At 41.7% G+C, this 23,711-nt stretch overlaps 7 protein-coding genes across 7 annotated transcripts; all 7 read left to right on the top strand.

The window, feature by feature from the left end:
• Positions 1–3,879: 3,879 nt before the first annotated feature.
• Positions 3,880–4,191, top strand: LOC311247102 (histone H4; the record flags this gene model as incomplete). Its single annotated transcript, XM_084337414.1, has 1 exon — positions 3,880–4,191. The coding sequence occupies one exon, from the start codon at positions 3,880–3,882 to the stop codon at positions 4,189–4,191; it is 312 nt and encodes a 103-aa protein (XP_084193540.1).
• A 1,222-nt stretch (positions 4,192–5,413) lies between these two features.
• Positions 5,414–5,797, top strand: LOC311223854 (histone H2A; the record flags this gene model as incomplete). The annotated part of the gene is made up of 1 exon (XM_084308618.1): positions 5,414–5,797. One exon carries the CDS (start codon positions 5,414–5,416, stop codon positions 5,795–5,797), a length of 384 nt encoding a protein of 127 aa, XP_084164744.1.
• A 1,112-nt stretch (positions 5,798–6,909) lies between these two features.
• LOC311246932 (histone H3.2) lies at positions 6,910–7,320 on the top strand (the record flags this gene model as incomplete). The annotated part of the gene is made up of 1 exon (XM_084337189.1): positions 6,910–7,320. One exon carries the CDS (start codon positions 6,910–6,912, stop codon positions 7,318–7,320), a length of 411 nt encoding a protein of 136 aa, XP_084193315.1.
• A 7,833-nt stretch (positions 7,321–15,153) lies between these two features.
• LOC311223855 (histone H1-like) lies at positions 15,154–15,789 on the top strand (the record flags this gene model as incomplete). Its single annotated transcript, XM_084308619.1, has 1 exon — positions 15,154–15,789. One exon carries the CDS (start codon positions 15,154–15,156, stop codon positions 15,787–15,789), a length of 636 nt encoding a protein of 211 aa, XP_084164745.1.
• A 999-nt stretch (positions 15,790–16,788) lies between these two features.
• LOC311222967 (histone H3.2-like) lies at positions 16,789–17,199 on the top strand (the record flags this gene model as incomplete). The annotated part of the gene is made up of 1 exon (XM_084307639.1): positions 16,789–17,199. The coding sequence occupies one exon, from the start codon at positions 16,789–16,791 to the stop codon at positions 17,197–17,199; it is 411 nt and encodes a 136-aa protein (XP_084163765.1).
• A 1,579-nt stretch (positions 17,200–18,778) lies between these two features.
• On the top strand, positions 18,779–19,162 carry LOC311223856 (histone H2A-like; the record flags this gene model as incomplete). Its single annotated transcript, XM_084308620.1, has 1 exon — positions 18,779–19,162. One exon carries the CDS (start codon positions 18,779–18,781, stop codon positions 19,160–19,162), a length of 384 nt encoding a protein of 127 aa, XP_084164746.1.
• Positions 19,163–19,994: 832 nt separating this feature from the next.
• Positions 19,995–20,369, top strand: LOC311248981 (histone H2B-like; the record flags this gene model as incomplete). Its single annotated transcript, XM_084338226.1, has 1 exon — positions 19,995–20,369. The coding sequence occupies one exon, from the start codon at positions 19,995–19,997 to the stop codon at positions 20,367–20,369; it is 375 nt and encodes a 124-aa protein (XP_084194352.1).
• Positions 20,370–23,711: the final 3,342 nt, after the last annotated feature.

Below are 23,711 nucleotides of genomic sequence, written 5' to 3' on the forward strand. Positions count from 1 at the left end.
AACCATTATATTGTATTATATGTATACATTAGAACCTTTAGACTGTTTGGCCACTAGAGGGCTCACCACCCATTGCAGCCCAATAACTATAAATGGCCAAGGTGATCAACGTAATCTCATGCACCTGCTGAGGACTTACTTTCAAACACTGTTATACTGTTGGCACGGAGCAACTGACAACTGTTCTGTCAAACCTTTAATTCATTATCACTTTCATTTGGACAACAATAAACCCTGTACACCGTAAGAGAAGCAACTGTGGACATTCAACTCATTAACATCAACAACTTTGGTACAGTGTAAAAAAGGCAATAGCGGGTGCATCGTGGACGACTATCAGCACACAGGAATGACAGTGGGCCGCTATAAAGTTTGAAACTACCCTCACAACAGAAGGACGAGAGTTAAAAAGAGGAAAAATATCCTTGTGAAAGAAGGACGTGCTATGTGAGTATAAAGTTGGACAACCTCCCTCACAAAAGGAAACCAGAGGTAAGAAGATTTATGAAATACACCTCTGTTGATGAAGACCTGGATAAAGGATTTGAAAGACGGTGAAGAGCTGTAATGGCCTGCCGTGAAGTGGAATATGCAACAGAGAATAAGTGGAACCATTGCAATTAATGTTACTCTGGACGTGTGGAAACGGGATAACGTTGGCACATAAACCCACTTTGAAGGCTCTGACGTCACACCACGTCGCCATGTGATTGTAACGTTTAAAACTACAAACGATATTTGTAAAAAGAATACAGTAACAATGCCTGAAGCCAAGATGGGAAAGTATGTGCCTCGCCAGCCAAGCAGTCATAGAAGTAGTGCGAGCTCAACAGCCTCATTTATGCTTAAAAGGACTCAAGCTGAAAAAGCTGCCATGATGGCACGTCTTGCCCATTTAAAGAAAATAAATTACCTTGAAAAACAACAAAGGGATTTGAAGCATGAACAAGCATCAATAAATCATGAATTTGAAAACAGGCAAGCAGCATTAAATATCTTGCAAGAGGAGCATGAGATGAAAACTGTCATTGACGCTGCAGATGCTACATTAAAGGCACTATCAAGTGGTGAGGAAGAAGAGGGCAGCGAGGCTGAAGATGAAAAGGAAATCTTATGGATACGCTCTAGGCTAAGACAGGCTGAAGACGAAAATGAATGCTTGTTTATACGCATTTACACTGTAAACTTGCTTCAGAAACAACAAAATAATTGGAAATATGAAACTGTCCTTGCCAATGTAAACCTTAAACACTTGAGACACGAGTTGGAAATCAGGATAAAGAAACAACAAAGTGATAGGAAATTGGAAGAAGAAAAGCTCTCAGCCGAACACGCAGCCAGGCGCGCAGCTGAGCGAGCAGCCAAGCAAGCGGCCAGGCGGGCATCATCGATGGGAGTCTTGGCTGAGAGGCGCAACATTGTACCGGCCAATGATAATGTTTTTACTAATCACTGTCTTGATTTCAGCTCCAAGGAGTGCGAGCACAAAATACAGAGTCCAGAGTCCAGAGGAGAGGACAGCAGTGAAGAAGAGGACAGTGATGAAGGAGATGAGGTCAGCGATGAAGAGGGCAGCGAGGATGAAGATGAGGGTGACTATTCGATCGCGCCTCATATTCCCTCCAAGGAGTGGATTGTTCCTCAGACACTTCATCAGAATGAACCAGTTGACGGCGTTGATGATGTCGATGTTGACGGCGTTGATGATGACGTCGATGTTGACTGCGTTGATGATGGTGATGAGGAGGACGACGACGTCGATGTTGACGGCGTTGATGATGTCGACGACGTCGATGATGATGGTGGTGAGGAGGACGGCGTTGATGATGTCGACGACGTCGATGATGATGGTGGTGAGGAGGACGACGACGTCGATATTGACGGCATTGATGATGTCGATGACGTCGATGATGATAGTGGCGTTGGAACCGGCGTTGATGACGTCGATGATGATGGTGGTGAGGAGGACGACGACGTCGATGTTGACGGCGTTGATGATGTCGACGACGTCGATGATGATAGTGGTGATGGAACCGGCGTTGATGACGTCGATGATGATGATGGAGGAGAGGAGGACAAGAGTGATGAAGGAGAGGAGAACGGTGATGAAGACGAGGAGGAGGACAGTGATAAAGAAGAGGTGGACCAGTGGCCAAGCCATACTGCTACAAGCCATAAGACAGGATGTGCTGCCCCTGCTGGTCAAAGCCGGCATGTAATGCCAACAACCTCTCATACCCAAGCCCCTCAGTCTCACACTGATCTACACCCAACAAGCGGAAGCAGCAACCTAGCATCAGATGATGGAGAAGACAAGGAAGCTGATGATGATGGGGCAAAGGCAGAGGATGAAGACGGAGGAGAGGAAGGAGAGGAGGGGAACCAAAATGCTGGATGGGCGGAAGCCATGGTTAAGATCCTGGAAAAGAAGACCCCAGAGAGTACACCCTCCATGCTTCTGAAGAACAAACAGCTGGACAAGCTGAAGGGGAAGGAGAAACCGGAGCAGCTGGAGAGAAAGAAACAGGTTGACAAGAAGCGGACCTGGGAGATGATGTGTAGGGACAAACCTGACCTGGTCAAAGACGGAGAGGTGGAACGAAATCTACAGAGCATTGCTACCAGGGGGGTGGTGCAGCTGTTCAACGCTGTGAAGACACAAGCTTATCAAGTGAAGCCCATGGAAGCCCATGGTGTTACCGGGGCCGGTGATGACCAAATACTTTTGTATATGCCAGTTTCCAAAAGGAGAAACTACAAGAGACGACGGCGTAAGGGAAACCTGCAGGGAAGAATGGCTGAAACCTACCGACCGACTTACCGCAGAAAGTCCTGACGACCCCGATGGAGTCTCACAACCAGTGGACATTGGCTGTATGCCTATCAGAGCCATAGGGCTCTGTTGAACTTTGAATATACATTGGCTATAAGCCTATCAGAGCTATATGGCTCTGTTTGTTAAAACAAAAACAAAAAACACTTTGAATATTATCATTGAGTTTCCTTGACTGTTATTTGAATTACTAATTAATTTGTTCTTCCCATGCTCAGGGACAACAAGCGGAAACCACAGCCCCAGTCAAGTTTCTTTGTGTAGAATTGTGATTTCATATTGTTTATTATTATGGAGGACATTAGCATTGACTGTAGGTTATGTCGGCTTCTTTGCCTCTTTGATGCATATATAGTTTTATAATTGTGTTTTAGTACACAATTAAGGGGCCGGTGTGTAGAGGCAGAAACCGACTTGGTGGATTTATATATTGTTATTATTATTATATATATAATATATTATTATTGTGTATATATATTACATTATATATATATTAGAATTCAGTCATGTACTTGACTGACACGGTTCCCAGAGGAACACTGGTCTACTTCAGAAAAGGGGCCTGCCTGCTACAGGAACAATTCAGAAGAATCGAATTAGAAGTTTTCTTTTCTTCGTTGTCACACACACACTTTTGGCCAGTTAAAAGACAATGTGAATGTGGATGCAATTTTCATAATTCCAAAATATTCTTATGATTCTTATTGTTTTACGATCAATGAAGTCCGGTTGTGCACTACAGTGCACATCTTGTAAAATATGAATATAGTTAAAATTAAGTAAAAAAAATATATACATATATATATATGTTAAATGTTTAAAAAAAAATAATACAAGTGACAACACTTTTCCCCCTGGTTCTCAGGATGATGTATTGTATTGGGAAAACAACACTTCCTCAAAACATGTTCAGACGTAAACCTCAAAACCTCCCTCCACTTTTGTCCCTGCGCGCTTCTTGGTCTCAACCACGTCCTCAGAGATGGTTCAAATAAGCAGGCGGTTGGCCAGTTGCTACATTCGTTTGTTTTCTTACATACGTTACAATGAGTGGAAGAGGAAAGGGAGGTAAGGGACTTGGTAAAGGGGGCGCTAAGCGTCACCGCAAAGTGCTTCGTGATAACATCCAGGGAATCACCAAACCCGCTATCCGTCGTCTGGCTCGTCGTGGCGGAGTGAAGCGTATCTCCGGTCTCATCTACGAGGAGACTCGTGGTGTTCTCAAGGTCTTCCTGGAGAATGTGATCCGTGATGCCGTCACCTACACCGAACACGCCAAGAGAAAGACCGTGACCGCCATGGATGTGGTCTATGCTCTGAAGAGACAGGGACGCACTCTGTACGGCTTCGGCGGCTAGACTTCCATTCAACCCTAACTATCCAAAACCCAAAGGCTCTTTTCAGAGCCACCCACCTTATCATTGAATGAGCACACTCTACATACGTTTATTTGTGACTGAGTTGTCTCAGGCATGGCACCGAATTTGTTTTAGCATTTAATTTAATCCAGTCACTGATGCAATGCCTACGGTTCCTGACGTTGCTACTAGTGATTTTAATAGTGAGAAGACTAACGTGAAAGACGTTTCAGTGACTAGTACACTAGTCTCATCTCACGGCAGGGCTCCCTGAACATGTGTGAACAATTACAATTAAATTGATATGCCTCAAGATTATTCGTACAACACTTTGTAAATAATATATTAGATTCAAATCTATTGAAATCATACAATGCAATTACAGTACAATGTAAAGAAGGCATCAAACTATAGTGCAAATATAACAGTTAAATGCAATAGTAATATGCTATACAGGTGAATAAACTAGCTATAAAATATATAAATGAGTACAACTGAGTAATAGTGCTAAGCAGATGTATGTACTGTACAGAGATGTAGTATTAATATGTACAGTGATCAGCTATAAAGACACTGGTACATACTGGCAAGCAGGGTAAGGGTAACGAGTAAGAGTAGGAAAGGAATATGTACAGATATAGTATACAGGTATGTAAATAAAATAAATTGTTTGGAAGCGTGGATTCGCTACTTGTAGGCACTGGAAATCTAAAGGGCGCTAACCTATTTCAGCACCATGGACAGTACCGGACCACACTGACGAAACCATTTTGGAAATGGGGAAAGCATGCAGGGTTAACCCAAATGGAGTCCAGACAAGGAGCAAACATGATAGTTCGGATTGTATTTATTTTTAACCATAGGGTTATGTATTACTTGTCAGCAGTGTAATCGATAACTATTATATCAGTTATGTTAGTTAGTTCTTGCCATTATGAGAAACTACGTTTTAGTCTTCACTTCAACAAGAATAATACGCTGGTGTGACGAAACTCTGGCCATACTAACGCGGAGGCGCAGTCGTTGCTGATTGGTCTCAGCTCTGGGAGTTCGTTACTCCGCCTACATCTCACACGATTATTGGAGGACTGGTCTTTTGGAAAAACCGCCAACAAAACATCTCCCCTGATTGGGTGAGAAAACACAAGCCTGACTATAAAAGGTTACTCTCCAACTCACTGCATTCATTTTCTAACTCGTTTAACGTAAGAGAATAATAAACATGTCTGGAAGAGGTAAGACCGGAGGAAAGGCCAGAGCTAAGGCCAAGACTCGCTCCTCTCGCGCCGGGCTTCAGTTCCCCGTGGGTCGTGTCCACAGACTGCTGCGTAAAGGCAACTATGCTCATCGTGTTGGAGCCGGTGCTCCGGTTTATCTGGCCGCTGTGCTGGAATATCTGACCGCTGAGATCTTGGAGTTGGCTGGAAACGCTGCCCGTGACAACAAGAAGAGTCGTATCATCCCCCGTCATCTGCAACTGGCCGTGCGTAACGACGAGGAGCTCAACAAACTCCTGGGAGGAGTGACCATCGCCCAGGGTGGTGTGCTGCCCAACATCCAGGCTGTCCTTCTGCCCAAGAAGACCGAGAAGGCTGCCAAGAAGTAAATTATTTAGCCTCTTCGACAAACTCCACAAAGGCTCTTTTCAGAGCCACCCACATATTACCGAGAAAGCAATACATCTATCTATAACCATGTCTATTATTATGACTATTTAAATGTACTGTCTTCACCTACAATTTCCACCTGGGAGCAACAAATCACCTTACTGAATAATCTTGGTATCGTCACTAGTTAGTCGCTTTGAACAATCCACAATTCTATACCTACATCTAATATATCATACAATTCATAATACCATGTATATAATGTTATACCCTGTGTAATCACTTCATTAAATATCGCTATCATTTCATATCCCTATTGCACTACTCTTGTTGGATGCCAAACATTTTAGTTGTGCTGTATTATAATGGCTACATTTGAATCGAATCTAAACCCTAATTTAAAATAGACCAGGAACCACCTTTGTTGTCCCAGGAATCCACATCTGAGAATATATTTATTGGATATGATTTAGTCCAGAATCCAGTGTGGATTGTGAAGAGGAGAGTGAACCCAGAATATTATCATAATACATTATATACTTGTGCTAACTTCTAGTGGAGAAGTGGTTCACAGCCATATAATTAGAATGTCCTTCTGTTTTGAACTGAATCTCTTTCATTGTTTTCAAATTATGTCCCGGAAATTAACACAATTTAATTAATAAACAAGGTATAGAGATATGTGATGACGTCGATGTCACTATTCAGATCCTAATAATGCACCTGCATAATATGTGTTCATCACATCATCATTTGATTATTATGATTATCCAGATGATAAAACCTGCTTGTGAGTTTAATCTAGGTTCTATTCCCCACTAACGTTCGTGCAAGGCTGATTCTTATTGTTCAAATATCTTTTGTGCATCATCACCCAATCAGAGACGAACGGAGAGGAGGTTGGGTTTACATTTTGGCGGACTTTTCATATACCTTTCCACCAATGATAGACGGCGATTTAGGCGTTGGAAAGGAAATGATAACAGGACACAGATATAGACCAATCAGCATAAGACGCGCCCCCACTGAACCGACAATATAAAGCCATGTTTTGTAGTATTGTGTTACATTATTTCCTTCTATCTTAGAAAGAATTAACAGAAGTAGCACAATGGCTAGAACCAAGCAGACTGCTCGTAAATCCACTGGAGGAAAAGCTCCTAGGAAGCAACTCGCTACCAAGGCTGCTCGTAAAAGCGCCCCGGCTACTGGTGGTGTTAAGAAGCCCCATCGTTACAGGCCCGGTACCGTGGCTCTGAGAGAGATCCGTCGTTATCAGAAATCTACTGAACTGCTGATCCGCAAGTTGCCTTTCCAGCGCCTGGTGAGAGAAATCGCGCAGGACTTCAAGACTGATCTGCGCTTCCAGAGTTCCGCTGTCATGGCTCTTCAGGAGGCCAGTGAGGCTTACCTGGTCGGTCTGTTTGAGGACACCAACCTGTGCGCGATCCACGCCAAGAGGGTGACCATCATGCCCAAAGACATCCAGCTGGCCCGCCGCATCCGTGGAGAGCGCGCTTAAATAAGACTCCTCGTATATTCACTACCTAAAAGGCTCTTTTAAGAGCCACTTCAATAACTATGAAAGTATATTCCTTATTCAATTGTGTGTGTGTATATATATATATATAACTCATTATTTAAAACAAAACGCATCGTTTAGTTATACAATGTTTACGCGGTTTTAGTTTATTTGATTTATTTTAAAGGGACAAATACATGGCAATCTAATGCCTGTATCAGTGTAATACAATGAGTTGGTGTACAAAGTACATGCATGCCCTCACTATAGTTGTGAGTATATAACTCCTAAATGGCACATGTAGAACTAGACTAAATCGGTTGATAATCATCATCCCTCGAGTTCTAAAATATAAAATAACATCTTGGGGAGTACAACAGAGTTTTGTAATGTAATTCGATGAAAGCCCTGTGTCAAGAAGAGAGTAAAGCAGAACAAACTCATGGCTGAAACTCTTCTGCCTCTACAGGCTAAATGAGAACTTAACCCAAAAAGTATAACTTGCATATCAACTCATACTGTGATGTCTTGAATTCATGAATACTTTGGTTTCTTCTCGCATATCTCCACTGTGGTAAACCTCATAAATGGTCACAATACTTGATGAATTGAAGTTAATGGAGATTTGGAGCAAAACATCTGTTTACAAACTATTTTACAACTTGCAATCCAAGTCTCATGCAGTTGTCCATGAGATGTCTGTCGAACAAGCCAGCTATATGGGTTGTGTTGGATAGCAGAATAATTTAAAATGGTGATTCATCTTGAGCCAAACTACACGTGTAAAGTTTTGACGCACACCTGCTGGCTAAGAAATAACATATTCACCAAGGCCATGGCCAATAATTATAAAACTGGGTAGCTCAAAGCAATCTGCTCTGCCTTGTACCATCTTGCCACCTCTTCAAGAAATAAGTCTGCTGTTTATACCATCTCTGCCTGTGCCAGTTGGTGCACAATAAACGGCAGCATACAGATGAATGTAAATCAAAGTAAATTATATTTTGAACATTATTATGTATTAATAAATGTAAGTGTAAATCTTACTTTCATATTAGGCTACTTGGTAACCGTTTTATAAAAGCAATAGCTCACTTCGTGACATGCTGTTATTATATCACAGGGCTGTCAGCAATACGCAGGGCCGAAATATAAATATAGCTGTGATATTGCTCAATTAACACAAGTCATTGTTGGCCTAATCGGTTATGATACCAAAAATATAAGCATTGTAGAGGCAGAAACCGACTTGGTGGATTTATATATTGTTATTATTATATATATAATATATTATTATTGTGTATATATATTACATTATATATATATTAGAACCATGCACTGAACCATTATATTGTATTATATGTATACATTAGAACCTTTAGACTGTTTGGCCACTAGAGGGCTCACCACCCATTGCAGCCCAATAACTATAAATGGCCAAGGTGATCAACGTAATCTCATGCACCTGCTGAGGACTTACTTTCAAACACTGTTATACTGTTGGCACGGAGCAACTGACAACTGTTCTGTCAAACCTTTAATTCATTATCACTTTCATTTGGACAACAATAAACCCTGTACACCGTAAGAGAAGCAACTGTGGACATTCAACTCATTAACATCAACAACTTTGGTACAGTGTAAAAAAGGCAATAGCGGGTGCATCGTGGACGACTATCAGCACACAGGAATGACAGTGGGCCGCTATAAAGTTTGAAACTACCCTCACAACAGAAGGACGAGAGTTAAAAAGAGGAAAAATATCCTTGTGAAAGAAGGACGTGCTATGTGAGTATAAAGTTGGACAACCTCCCTCACAAAAGGAAACCAGAGGTAAGAAGATTTATGAAATACACCTCTGTTGATGAAGACCTGGATAAAGGATTTGAAAGACGGTGAAGAGCTGTAATGGCCTGCCGTGAAGTGGAATATGCAACAGAGAATAAGTGGAACCATTGCAATTAATGTTACTCTGGACGTGTGGAAACGGGATAACGTTGGCACATAAACCCACTTTGAAGGCTCTGACGTCACACCACGTCGCCATGTGATTGTAACGTTTAAAACTACAAACGATATTTGTAAAAAGAATACAGTAACAATGCCTGAAGCCAAGATGGGAAAGTATGTGCCTCGCCAGCCAAGCAGTCATAGAAGTAGTGCGAGCTCAACAGCCTCATTTATGCTTAAAAGGACTCAAGCTGAAAAAGCTGCCATGATGGCACGTCTTGCCCATTTAAAGAAAATAAATTACCTTGAAAAACAACAAAGGGATTTGAAGCATGAACAAGCATCAATAAATCATGAATTTGAAAACAGGCAAGCAGCATTAAATATCTTGCAAGAGGAGCATGAGATGAAAACTGTCATTGACGCTGCAGATGCTACATTAAAGGCACTATCAAGTGGTGAGGAAGAAGAGGGCAGCGAGGCTGAAGATGAAAAGGAAATCTTATGGATACGCTCTAGGCTAAGACAGGCTGAAGACGAAAATGAATGCTTGTTTATACGCATTTACACTGTAAACTTGCTTCAGAAACAACAAAATAATTGGAAATATGAAACTGTCCTTGCCAATGTAAACCTTAAACACTTGAGACACGAGTTGGAAATCAGGATAAAGAAACAACAAAGTGATAGGAAATTGGAAGAAGAAAAGCTCTCAGCCGAACACGCAGCCAGGCGCGCAGCTGAGCGAGCAGCCAAGCAAGCGGCCAGGCGGGCATCATCGATGGGAGTCTTGGCTGAGAGGCGCAACATTGTACCGGCCAATGATAATGTTTTTACTAATCACTGTCTTGATTTCAGCTCCAAGGAGTGCGAGCACAAAATACAGAGTCCAGAGTCCAGAGGAGAGGACAGCAGTGAAGAAGAGGACAGTGATGAAGGAGATGAGGTCAGCGATGAAGAGGGCAGCGAGGATGAAGATGAGGGTGACTATTCGATCGCGCCTCATATTCCCTCCAAGGAGTGGATTGTTCCTCAGACACTTCATCAGAATGAACCAGTTGACGGCGTTGATGATGTCGATGTTGACGGCGTTGATGATGACGTCGATGTTGACTGCGTTGATGATGGTGATGAGGAGGACGACGACGTCGATGTTGACGGCGTTGATGATGTCGACGACGTCGATGATGATGGTGGTGAGGAGGACGGCGTTGATGATGTCGACGACGTCGATGATGATGGTGGTGAGGAGGACGACGACGTCGATATTGACGGCATTGATGATGTCGATGACGTCGATGATGATAGTGGCGTTGGAACCGGCGTTGATGACGTCGATGATGATGGTGGTGAGGAGGACGACGACGTCGATGTTGACGGCGTTGATGATGTCGACGACGTCGATGATGATAGTGGTGATGGAACCGGCGTTGATGACGTCGATGATGATGATGGAGGAGAGGAGGACAAGAGTGATGAAGGAGAGGAGAACGGTGATGAAGACGAGGAGGAGGACAGTGATAAAGAAGAGGTGGACCAGTGGCCAAGCCATACTGCTACAAGCCATAAGACAGGATGTGCTGCCCCCGCTGGTCAAAGCCGGCATGTAATGCCAACAACCTCTCATACCCAAGCCCCTCAGTCTCACACTGATCTACACCCAACAAGCGGAAGCAGCAACCTAGCATCAGATGATGGAGAAGACAAGGAAGCTGATGATGATGGGGCAAAGGCAGAGGATGAAGACGGAGGAGAGGAAGGAGAGGAGGGGAACCAAAATGCTGGATGGGCGGAAGCCATGGTTAAGATCCTGGAAAAGAAGACCCCAGAGAGTACACCCTCCATGCTTCTGAAGAACAAACAGCTGGACAAGCTGAAGGGGAAGGAGAAACCGGAGCAGCTGGAGAGAAAGAAACAGGTTGACAAGAAGCGGACCTGGGAGATGATGTGTAGGGACAAACCTGACCTGGTCAAAGACGGAGAGGTGGAACGAAATCTACAGAGCATTGCTACCAGGGGGGTGGTGCAGCTGTTCAACGCTGTGAAGACACAAGCTTATCAAGTGAAGCCCATGGAAGCCCATGGTGTTACCGGGGCCGGTGATGACCAAATACTTTTGTATATGCCAGTTTCCAAAAGGAGAAACTACAAGAGACGACGGCGTAAGGGAAACCTGCAGGGAAGAATGGCTGAAACCTACCGACCGACTTACCGCAGAAAGTCCTGACGACCCCGATGGAGTCTCACAACCAGTGGACATTGGCTGTATGCCTATCAGAGCCATAGGGCTCTGTTGAACTTTGAATATACATTGGCTATAAGCCTATCAGAGCTATATGGCTCTGTTTGTTAAAACAAAAACAAAAAACACTTTGAATATTATCATTGAGTTTCCTTGACTGTTATTTGAATTACTAATTAATTTGTTCTTCCCATGCTCAGGGACAACAAGCGGAAACCACAGCCCCAGTCAAGTTTCTTTGTGTAGAATTGTGATTTCATATTGTTTATTATTATGGAGGACATTAGCATTGACTGTAGGTTATGTCGGCTTCTTTGCCTCTTTGATGCATATATAGTTTTATAATTGTGTTTTAGTACACAATTAAGGGGCCGGTGTGTAGAGGCAGAAACCGACTTGGTGGATTTATATATTGTTATTATTATTATATATATAATATATTATTATTGTGTATATATATTACATTATATATATATTAGAACCATGCACTGAACCATTATATTGTATTATATGTATACATTAGAACCTTTAGACTGTTTGGCCACTAGAGGGCTCACCACCCATTGCAGCCCAATAACTATAAATGGCCAAGGTGATCAACGTAATCTCATGCACCTGCTGAGGACTTACTTTCAAACACTGTTATACTGTTGGCACGGAGCAACTGACAACTGTTCTGTCAAACCTTTAATTCATTATCACTTTCATTTGGACAACAATAAACCCTGTACACCGTAAGAGAAGCAACTGTGGACATTCAACTCATTAACATCAACAACTTTGGTACAGTGTAAAAAAGGCAATAGCGGGTGCATCGTGGACGACTATCAGCACACAGGAATGACAGTCGGCCACTATAAGCATATTCCCCATCACAATTACAGTCTGAATGGCCAATATATCAAACTTGTAGAGAACTTTATCGTTGATGAAGAACAAAACCTAAATCCATAAAAAAAAGGGGGAAAACTTCATATCTGCACTTTGCGAGGCACTAATACCTGGTCGGTATTGTTAGCATTATTATTATTATTATTATTATTGTAAAGATTATCATTACAATCGCAGCCGCCTGGAGAGGCAATGTTACAAGTGTACGAGGGTTGTGTGCAAAGAGCACAGCCTCTCAATTTGCACAACGTGCACAAAATAATAATAATTGTAATGATAAACTTTACAATAATAATAATAATAATTATTATTATTCATCTCATGATCGCGCTGTTCATCAAAGTGGTTATTGAGTGCCGGGTATTTCCTTTTCAAAATTCTCTATTTAAAAATGTCCTACATTTCGTTTGTACATGTATTATCATGGTAGGGGGTCTGTCGGGAGATTAAATTGTATATCTTACTTATTGATTAATAAATGACTAGCAACTGTAATCATAGTTTGGATGGCACTAGTCAAAATCCTGTGATTTTTAGGTTGTTGACAAGTAGCTAGATTGGATATAATTCTAGCTTGTACATCACAATTATACAGTAAATTAATATCACCTGCTGTATTAGAACCTTGATCAATAATACATTATTGGTCTTTATAATACACATGGATAATGTTTATTTTAGCATTTTCAAAGTGGAAATGCTATTCGAAAAATAATACATTCCAGGCTCATATAATTATAATGAAAAAGATGAACCACCCCATACCTACGTTATATGTTAAATACATTATTACAACAACAATACGCTTTTATACCGTTGTTGACATCAAACTCCAGCAATCGGAAGTCTAAAATATGACTTCAGCAATACTGATCATCGCTGGTCCCCTCTCCCTCCATGTTTAGCAGGATAATGCAGCCTCCACATCTGGCTGAAATGGTACTCTGCTCACCAGGCATCCCCTATGGTTTGGACTTCAACAAATGCACTGATACACGACCACACCATGCTCTCTCCACTCTTTCCATTCGTAATGTTAATGCTTCAAATCTAGTCACAATTTCTCTAGATGTGTGTGTCATACAACATAAATTCACAGATTTGGGCCTAACTTTTCTGAGCAGTATTTACCAATAAGGACACTTTTGATCAAACTGATCAGCAGCTCAATCGTTTAATTTTGTGTTTCACAAGGTGCTCTTTTTTTGTTTTTTTTACCATGGTACCAGTCATTATATAAATTATGTACCATGGTACAGCCATAGTAAATGTAATGGAACCATTAATAACATGGTATAGTCCATTTTAAAACCATGACATCAATGGTACATGGTGTAATTTCTTATCATAGGAATGCCAGGATACATTTTTGTAAGAGATGTTTTCTGATGATGCTGAGTTGAGCCGATGGTTTCCTCTTGTTTGGGCTACTAAACAGATGACACCAACATTTACACAGGACTGGGTCTCACCAGTCTCACCAAACCAATGCCCCACTATGGTACAGGTAGTAGACTAGAAACATAGTATGTTTCATTCCTTGAACCATTTCTTCAGAATGTATCAACATGTACTACACCAATAGACACTAAAAATAGAGGCCTTGCATGGACTGTTTGTGTACTTCTTTCTTACAGTATGATTTTATTATGATCCCCATTAGCTGATGCAAAACATCAGCTACTCTTCCTGGGGTCCACACATAACACATGTTACAGATAAGACATGTTCAGACAAGCAACCAAGTGGAATTAAAAATCAGAAAGTGACAATATACTTTCTATCAAACATATTACATGATACCGCATTCCTAATCATAATGGAATCATACATAGTACAATATACATTACATAACACTATATATTAAATATGCACTCAATTCACAAGCAGTGATAAACCATATACTCTTACCACCTATTTGATAGGCTACTAATATTCCTGTCACTAAAAATACAATAAAGTAAAAATAAAGATAACTATGGGTATGTGTGTGTCTCTACATGTACATAATGTGCAGGCGTAGGGCTGTTAGATGTTGTTTCAGTTATCTTTTAAAGCCTGTATTGTAAACAAAAAGCTAAATGTAGCTATGTTTCTTGTATACGGTACATACTCATGATAAAGGTAGGACTAATTTCAGTTTTTTTATCCATATATAGGCCACATTAAACCTCCACTTACTCAAAGGAAGTCGAGGTCACCCACACTACAGGCCACCACCAACAAAATACTGTGTTTACCAACACCGAAAAGGCACCCATTTAAAACAAAACGCGTCACCCCAGATGACTCATCTTTCTTTCAGTCCCTTGCCAGGTAGCTCGGATCGCTGGAAAACGAGATTTTGTCGGATTCTAATTTACTCTAAAGAATTGTAAGAGATAAATACAAGAAAAAAGTAGCTGCACAACAGTGGTGACGGCACACATTATTGTTTTGGAGCGTCCACAAATTAACCACGCTTCTCCAAATAGTGTGAGTCTGACGGGACATGTGTCTACTAGCTGGGACATTTGGCGTTAGATTTCTGCAATATTCATAGTTGTGTATTTTAACTATTTTATGCGAAGAGAAAACACAAGCGACAGAACATTTTGATAGTACAGAGGAGGACCGGGCTGGTTGAGTCTACATGGCTCTCATGCAGTGTTTAAGACCAGCCCCCCGCCTCGGCCACACTATCAGTCTGTTGACGCTCCTACTCCTCCTAGTTACTTCAGCTTTTGTTTCGCAGCAGAGAACGAGAGAAGATGGCAGAAGTCGCCCCAGCTCCAGCTCCCGCCGCTCCGGCTAAGGCTGCCAAGAAGAAGGCAGCTCCTAAACCCAAGAAGGCAGGTCCCAGCGTCCGTGACCTGGTCGTCGAGGCAGTATCTGCTTCTAAAGAGAGGAGCGGCGTGTCTCTGGCTGCCGTAAAGAAGGCTCTGGCTGCCGGTGGCTATGACGTGGACAAGAACAAGGCTCGTGTGAAGACTGCCATCAAGAGTCTGGTGACGAAAGGAACCCTGGTCCAGGTCAAAGGTACCGGAGCCTCCGGCTCTTTCAAGATTAACAAGGCTGAGGTTAAAGCCAAAAAGCCCGCAAAGAAAGCCGCTCCGAAAGCCAAGAAGCCTGCAGCCAAGAAACCTGTCGCGGCCAAAAAGCCCACGAAGGTGGCAACGAAGAAGCCTGCTGCCGCCAAGAAGTCTCCCAAGAAAGTCAAGAAGGTAGCAGTAAAGAGTCCCAAGAAGGTAGCAGCCAAGAGTCCCAAGAAGGTAGCAGCTAAGAGTCCCAAGAAGGTAGCGGCCAAGAGCCCAAAGAAGGTGAAAAAGCCCGCTGCGCCCAAGAAGGCCCCAGCTAAGGCTGCCAAGCCAAAAGCAGCTAAGAGAGGAGCTCCCAAGAAGAGATAAGCGTTTGAACAGAACGTTGTCTTAATTAAACAAAAGGCTCTTTTAAGAGCCACCCACCACTTCCATGAAAAGCAATATTGTACTCTAGTGTGTGGAAGTGAAGGGGGCTTATCGAAGTATATAACTTAGTATTACTTTTGGGATGGTTGATTTCCACGAGTTACTTCCAGCACCAGCACGGCAACAAAGCAAACGCGAGACTATGGAGAATATACCACAAAAAGCTAGATCAGATCTAGGTTCTTAATTGGACTAATCAAAGTCCGGTTTGATCAGTTGGTCCTATACTAACGTAGATACCACAACGAGTTGAGTCCTTTATTGTGGAAATACATAAATTGCTATCATTATGGTGCATTTGTTTGTGCGTAAATGGCCGCTCTGACACTACATTTGGCACATATTATGTTCCCCACTACCTCACATTAAATATCTACAAGCAACCATTATTCTACAGAACAAGTTGAACATTGTCTCACAAAAGGCTCTTTTATGGACCACCACGATTTAAATGAAACGGGCACAGCTACAAAACACTACTTGTAGTTCTACCCATTTATTTTTGTGATTAGTGATCGAGACCAGCAACATTGGTAAAGAAAATAGTCTCAATCAGTCGCACCGCTTCAGATAGTGAGTTGAGCCCCAAAAATTGCAGTAATACACAAATTGCTGCCATTATGGTAATCTGTATATATATATATAATATTTATACCGCTGTCCAGTATTTTTTTTCAGTTGAAATTAATCAGCGAGTTGGAGAGTCGCGTTTTATTTTCGGGGTGTTTTCTCACCCAATCAGGAAAGACGTTTTGTTGGCGGTTTTTCCAAAAGACCAGTCCTCCAATGCTCGTGTGAGATGTAGGCGGAGTAACGAGCTCCCAGAGCTGAGACCAATCAGAAACGGCTGCGCCTCCACGTTAGTTATATAAGGCCAGAGTTACGGCACAGCAGCGTATTATTCTTGTTGGAGTGAAGAAGAAAACATAGTTTCTCGTAATGGCTAGAACTAAGCAGACCGCTCGTAAGTCCACCGGTGGCAAAGCCCCAAGGAAGCAGCTCGCCACCAAGGCTGCTCGTAAGAGCGCACCGGCTACCGGCGGCGTGAAGAAGCCACATCGTTACAGGCCCGGTACCGTGGCGCTGAGAGAGATCCGTCGTTACCAGAAGTCCACCGAGTTGCTGATCCGCAAGTTGCCTTTCCAGCGCCTGGTCAGAGAAATCGCCCAGGACTTCAAGACCGACCTGCGCTTCCAGAGCTCTGCTATCATGGCTCTTCAGGAGGCCAGTGAGGCTTACCTGGTCGGTCTGTTTGAGGACACCAACCTGTGCGCCATCCACGCCAAGAGGGTGACCATCATGCCCAAAGACATCCAGCTGGCCCGCCGCATCCGTGGAGAGCGCGCTTAAACCTGCTTTTTTTTTTCTCTCTCCCTACATTCATAACCGAAAGGCTCTTTTAAGAGCCACCACCGTAATCATGAAAAGTACATTCCATTAACTAATTATTTCAACATCAGATCAGTTATACTAAAGTAATCACTTTAATTCTGATATTTATACTAGCATCTCTTGTTGGCTAAAGCAGAACAAATTGCATGATATTATATTTCTTAATTGATCTCTTGGACATTCGGTACCATAACAGATGGGGAGGTACAACATGTATTATACATATAGGTCACATAATTATATTACAGTGGAGAACTCAAAATGTAATAAAAAAGTGCATATAAACAACAATGTGCAAGATGAGGGTATGTATGCCCTCTGTTATTTTACCCATGACTGAAACTAAGCCCATGTTCCCACATTTGTTGATAGATTTGTATCTGATTGTATCCCCCTTTCTCTTGGTATCTATAGCCAATTACACCCAATCTATTGATTGATTCATTGAAAAGTTTATTAACAGATTGCAGAATGGGTACAGTACAGCTCTATACATACAATTGTTAAGGGGATGCAATTAAAGTTAATTACATTACATTTATTGTAATATGTAACTAATTCCAAAATTAAGAAACTGAATAGTCTCCCATTACGTTAATCAAGTCTTGATAACTATTGGAACAGACTGAAATAACATGCCTTACAGCCTTAAATTACTACACAAACTAGGAACGTTGATTGTTTAGCCAAATTGGGATTTTCTTTCAATGGCACAAAGTAAGACCAGTTCTTAGGACCAAGACTTGTAAACAGCATCCATTCCACTAGAATGAAGACTTGGCGTTGGGTTATTATCTAGTTCCTTCCATAATCTAATTGCTTTTGCTAAAATAATTTTGAGTTATTAGCTCTTGGTGTGCTCCATAATATTAACATAATTCTGGTGTTGTGTTTAATGCGAGACATGTAATCTGCATACTGTTTTATCGTGACACTAAGTGCCCCCTTGACTCGACATACATGCATTTTTAAATAGTTTGGGTGCATTTATAGCAAATAAAATTGACAATATAATGTGATTTTGAAATCCGGTATATAGAAAGTATCTGCATTTCGTCACTTTTTATTTGTTCAACACAACATCGCTGATCCAATAATGAGAATAGGTCGAAAAACATCTCTCCTCCTTCTGCTATAAAGGCATCATAACAGGCCTGGTATTATGTTAGAGGTTATAAGACATTCCAATAAGCCTGTCTATGAGTTTATTATTCATAGTATAGTATAGTGACATGGACGGTTCTATATTGTCGGCTCTGTGGGGAGCGCCTTATACGCTGATATAACAATATCCACGTTGTTATTATAATTTCCTTCACCGCCTACATTTGCGTGTATGATTGGTGGAGAGATCGTATGAAAAGTTCGCCAACAACTTAAACCAAACCCTATTATCGCTGTCAGTCCTTCTCTGATTGGGTGATGATGCATGGAGCCATATTTGACCAATAAGCACGAACCTTAGTGAGGATATAAAGACGGCTCTTCGGCGTGTTTACCACATTATTCTGTGTTCATCTCTAGAATAAATTGAATCATGTCTGGAAGAGGTAAGACAGGAGGAAAGGTGAAGGCTAAGTCCAAGACTCGCTCATCTCGCGCCGGGCTTCAGTTCCCCGTGGGTCGTGTCCACAGACTGCTGCGTAAAGGCAACTATGCTCATCGTGTTGGAGCCGGTGCCCCGGTTTATCTGGCGGCTGTGCTGGAATATCTGACCGCTGAGATCTTGGAGTTGGCTGGAAACGCTGCCCGTGACAACAAGAAGAGTCGTATCATCCCCCGTCATCTGCAGCTGGCCGTGCGTAACGACGAGGAGCTCAACAGACTGCTGGGAGGAGTGACCATCGCTCAGGGTGGTGTGCTGCCCAACATCCAGGCTGTCCTTCTGCCCAAGAAGACCGAGAAGGCGGCCAAGAAGTAAATTATTTAGCCTCTTCGACAAACTCCACAAAGGCTCTTTTCAGAGCCACCCACCTCTTCTTGAAGATGCAATATTTCCGTTTGTCCAAATACAATTTGGTTGTCTAACTTACGTTGTCTCGCTACCTCGGACACAAGTGTAACGAAGACGATAAACACGTAATGCATAACATTTGACCGTGTTCACTAATGGGTACACTTGTACAATGCTGTTTAGAAGTAATGTTTAATGTGTTTGTCTGCAGTGTTTTTGTGCCTGTTTTTGAAGGCTTAACGATATAATATAAAATTATAAATGCGGTCAAGTGATGATTAATTTTGACTGAAAAAAACGATGTGTAGTAAGTCATACTGGACAGCGGTATAAATAGTAAGGGTTATATATATATATATATAGATTACAGCAAATTAATTAAATTACAAAAAATGACGACAAATACATGTAAAAAGGATTATATGCAGGTATGTACAGACGTGTATATGTATGAATGTGTGTGTGTGTCTGTGTATATATATATATATATATATATATTTGTAAGTCAAAGCAGTGACAGATGTCACCCAGAGAGCATTGTCTTGGAAAAATGCAGTTTCATGTCGATTATTGTTTGGCTTAATATCAAGTGTGGCTATGGCGTTTTGCTAAAATAATAATTGGGTTATCATGGCTTTGCGCGCAAATAGTTTCCTGTGAGCGGGAAATGTGCGACAAAGCCTCCCAACCAATCATACACAAGAAGCCAGGCAGCTGTATTTGCATAATTTGGCCTATAAAGAGGCAGCAGTGCGCTTTTGTTTCCACATTCATTGCTGTTTAGTCCCTACTGATCATAATGCCTGAGCCAGCCAAGCCAGCGCCCAAGAAGGGCTCCAAGAAAGCCGTCACCAAGACAACTGCAAAGGGTGGCAAGAAGCGCAGAAAGTCCAGGAAGGAGAGTTATGCCATTTATATTTACAAAGTCCTGAAGCAGGTTCATCCCGACACCGGCGTTTCCTCCAAGGCCATGGGGATCATGAACTCCTTCGTTAACGACATCTTCGAGCGCATCGCTGGAGAAGCCTCGAAATTGGCTCTCTACAACAAGCGCCGCACTATCACCTCCAGGGAGATCCAGACCGCTGTGCGTCTGCTGCTCCCCGGTGAGCTGGCGAAGCACGCTGTGTCTGAGGGAACCAAGGCTGTGACCAAGTACACTAGCTCCAAGTAAACTATGCTGTTCACTGAAGATTAACCCAAAGGCTCTTTTAAGAGCCATCCACTCTGTCATGAGAGAGTTATTCCTATTATTATTCTCATGGTCGTGCTGTTCATCAAAGTGGTTATGGAGTGCCGGCTATTTCCTTTTTAAAATTCTCTATTTAATAATAATAATGGATTGGATTTATATAGCGCTCTTCTCTGACTGACTGTTGCTCTGACTCAGAGCGCTTCACAGAGTCCATTATTCGTTCATATACAGTCATACCGGTGGTGGTAAGTAGTGATGTGCCAAACGGATCATTTCAGTGAGTGAGCGATTCGATACACGCTCACCGCAATGAACTGATTCACGTAAGCGACTCACGGCTCACGGATCATTGACACTTCCGGACGAAGTTCTGTAAGCCAAAATATGAAGCGTGAGCGTGCGGCGCAAGCGCTAAAAAAATGTGGCCGATGTTATACAATTACATACAATTATACATACAATTGTTAAGGGGATGCAGACCAGAGAAAGACTTTCGTCTTGTTTACATCAGGATCCCCCTGTTTACATCAGTAATCATCGGTAACATTTAGAATTGATTTCAAGGTCCTCCTCCTTATATACAAAGGATAAACATTGCGATCATCTACAATGTTAGATGAAAATCAGGGATGCAGCCTTTGCTAACTATGCACCAAAGTTATGGAACACACTACCTATGGACATTAGGGAAGCTAGATATCTTAATATTTTCAGAAATAAGCTAAAAACGTACCTCTTCACCATAGCCTTCTAATACACCCCGCTGACTGTTGATTGTACTGTAGCACTATTTTACTCTGGCCATTCTATTGCATAATTTTACTATCTATTCTACTATTCTATTATTGCACTGTATTATTGGTGTGCAAACCAGTCAACTTACAAAAAAGAGCCTGTTGGAGGATTATATAATAAAAAATAATAAAAAAATAAAATACAAAAAAAAGGAGTTCTAGGACGAGGGTGATCAATTGCATATTTGCATCATGTTACGTTAGCATAGCCTATTCATAGACTACTGTTGTTTGACAAAAGACACTCATTAGCGCCACTCGACTCCTATACAACCAAATAAGTAGTATGCTATTCATTCAGTTGTCTGTGTCAATGTCTGTCTATTCATTCAGTTTATCATAGAAACGTGTCAGACTCTAGTTGAGCCCCCGATCGACGATATCCGTTGAGTTCATTGTGTGTGTCTGTTGTGCATGCCGGGGGGGGGGGGGGGGGGGGGGGCGTGAACCGACTCATTGCCAGACGTGAGCGATTCGACTCACGCTCACGGCGATGACTCGGCTCTTATGAACGAGTCGCTCATGACCGACCCATCACTAGTGGTAAGCTACAATTGCAGCCAGAGCTGCCCTGAGGCAGACTCACGGAAGCGTGGCGAATAATCAACGCCTACGGCCCCTCCGACCACCACCAACATTCATTCACATGCATACACATTCATACGAGGCAAGTAGGTTAAGTGTCTTGCCCAAGGACACAACGGCAATGGGATGGACATGGGCTTGAGCGGGATTCGAACCACCAACGCTTCGATCATTGGACGCCCCGCTCTACCCCTGAGCCACGCCGCCCCACAAAAAAAAAAAAAAAAAAAAAAAAAAAAAAACATTTAAAAATGTCCTACATTTCGTTTGTACAGATATTATCAAGGTAGGGGTGTCTGTCGGCAGATGGAATTGTATATCTTACTTATTGATTAATAAATGACTAGCAACTGTAATCATAGTTTGGATGGCTATTAAGTTGCAAATTATATATCAGTCAAAATCCTGTGATTTTTAGTTTCTTGACAAGTAGCTAGATTGGATAGAATTCTAGCTTGTACATCACAATTATACAGTAAATGAATATCACCTGCTGTATTAGAACCTTGATCAATAATACATTATTGGTCTTTATAATACACATGGATAATGTTTATTTTAGCATTTTCAAAGTGGAAATGCTATTCGAAAAATAATACATTCCAGGCTCATATAATTATAATGAAAAAGATGAACCACCCCATACCTATGTTAAATACATTATTACAACAACAATACGCTTTTATAACATTGTTGACATCAAACGCCAGGAATCGGAAGTCTAAAATATGACTTCAGCAATACTGATCATCGCCGGTCCCCTCTCCCTCCATGTTTCGCAGGATATGCAGCCTCCACATCTGGCTGAAATGGTACTCTGCTCATCAGGCATCCCCTATGGTTTGGACTTCAACAAATGCACTGATACACCACACCATGCTCTCTCCACTCTTTCCACTCGTAATGTTAATGCTTCAAATCTAGTCACAATTTCTCTAGATGTGTGTGTCATACAACATAAAATCACAGATTTGGGCCTAACTTTTCTGAGCAGTATTTACCAATAAGGACACTTTTGATCAAACTGATCAGCAGCTCAATCGTTTCTTTTGTGTTTCACGAGGTGCTTTTTTTTTTTTTTTTTTTTTTTTTTTATATATAAACCATGGTACCAGTCATTATATAAATGATGTACCATGGTACAGCCATAGTAAATGTAATGGAACCATTAATAACATGGTATAGTCCATTTTAAAACCATGATATCAATGGTACATGGCATAATTTTTTATCATAGGAATGCCAGGATACATTTTTGTAAGAGATGTTTTCTGATGATGCTGAGTTGAGCCGATGGTTTCCTCTTGTTTGGGCTACTAAACAGATGACACCAACATTTACACAGGACTGGTTCTCACCATGGGCCATGTGTATAAACCAATGCCCCACTATGGTACAGGTAGTAGACTAGAAACATACTATGTTTCATTCCTTGAAACATTTCTTCAGAATGTATCAACATGTACTACACCAATAGACACTAAAAATAGAGGCCTTGCATGGACTGTTTGTGTACTTCTTTCTTACAGTATGATTTTATTATGATCCCCATTAGCTGATGCAAAACATCAGCTACTCTTCCTGGGGTCCACACATAACATATAAACATGTTACAGATAAGACATGTTCAGACAAGCAACCAAGTGGAATTAAAAATCTGAAAGTGACAATATACTTTCTATCAAACATATTACATGATACCGCATTCCTAAACATAATGAAATCATATACAGTACAATATACATTACATAACACTATATATTAAATATGCACTCAATTCACAAGCAGTGAGAAACCATATACTCTTACAACCTATTTGATAGGCTACTAATATTCCTGTCACTAAAAATACAATAAAGTAAAAATAAAAGTAACTATGGGTATGTGTGTGTCTACATGTACATAATGTGCAGGTGTAACGGATATGTGCCGCGATAGTGTG

The sequence above is a fragment of the Notolepis coatsorum genome (genome assembly GCF_963971535.1).
Source record: "Notolepis coatsorum genome assembly, chromosome: 2".
Classification (NCBI taxonomy): domain Eukaryota; kingdom Metazoa; phylum Chordata; class Actinopteri; order Aulopiformes; family Paralepididae; genus Notolepis; species Notolepis coatsorum.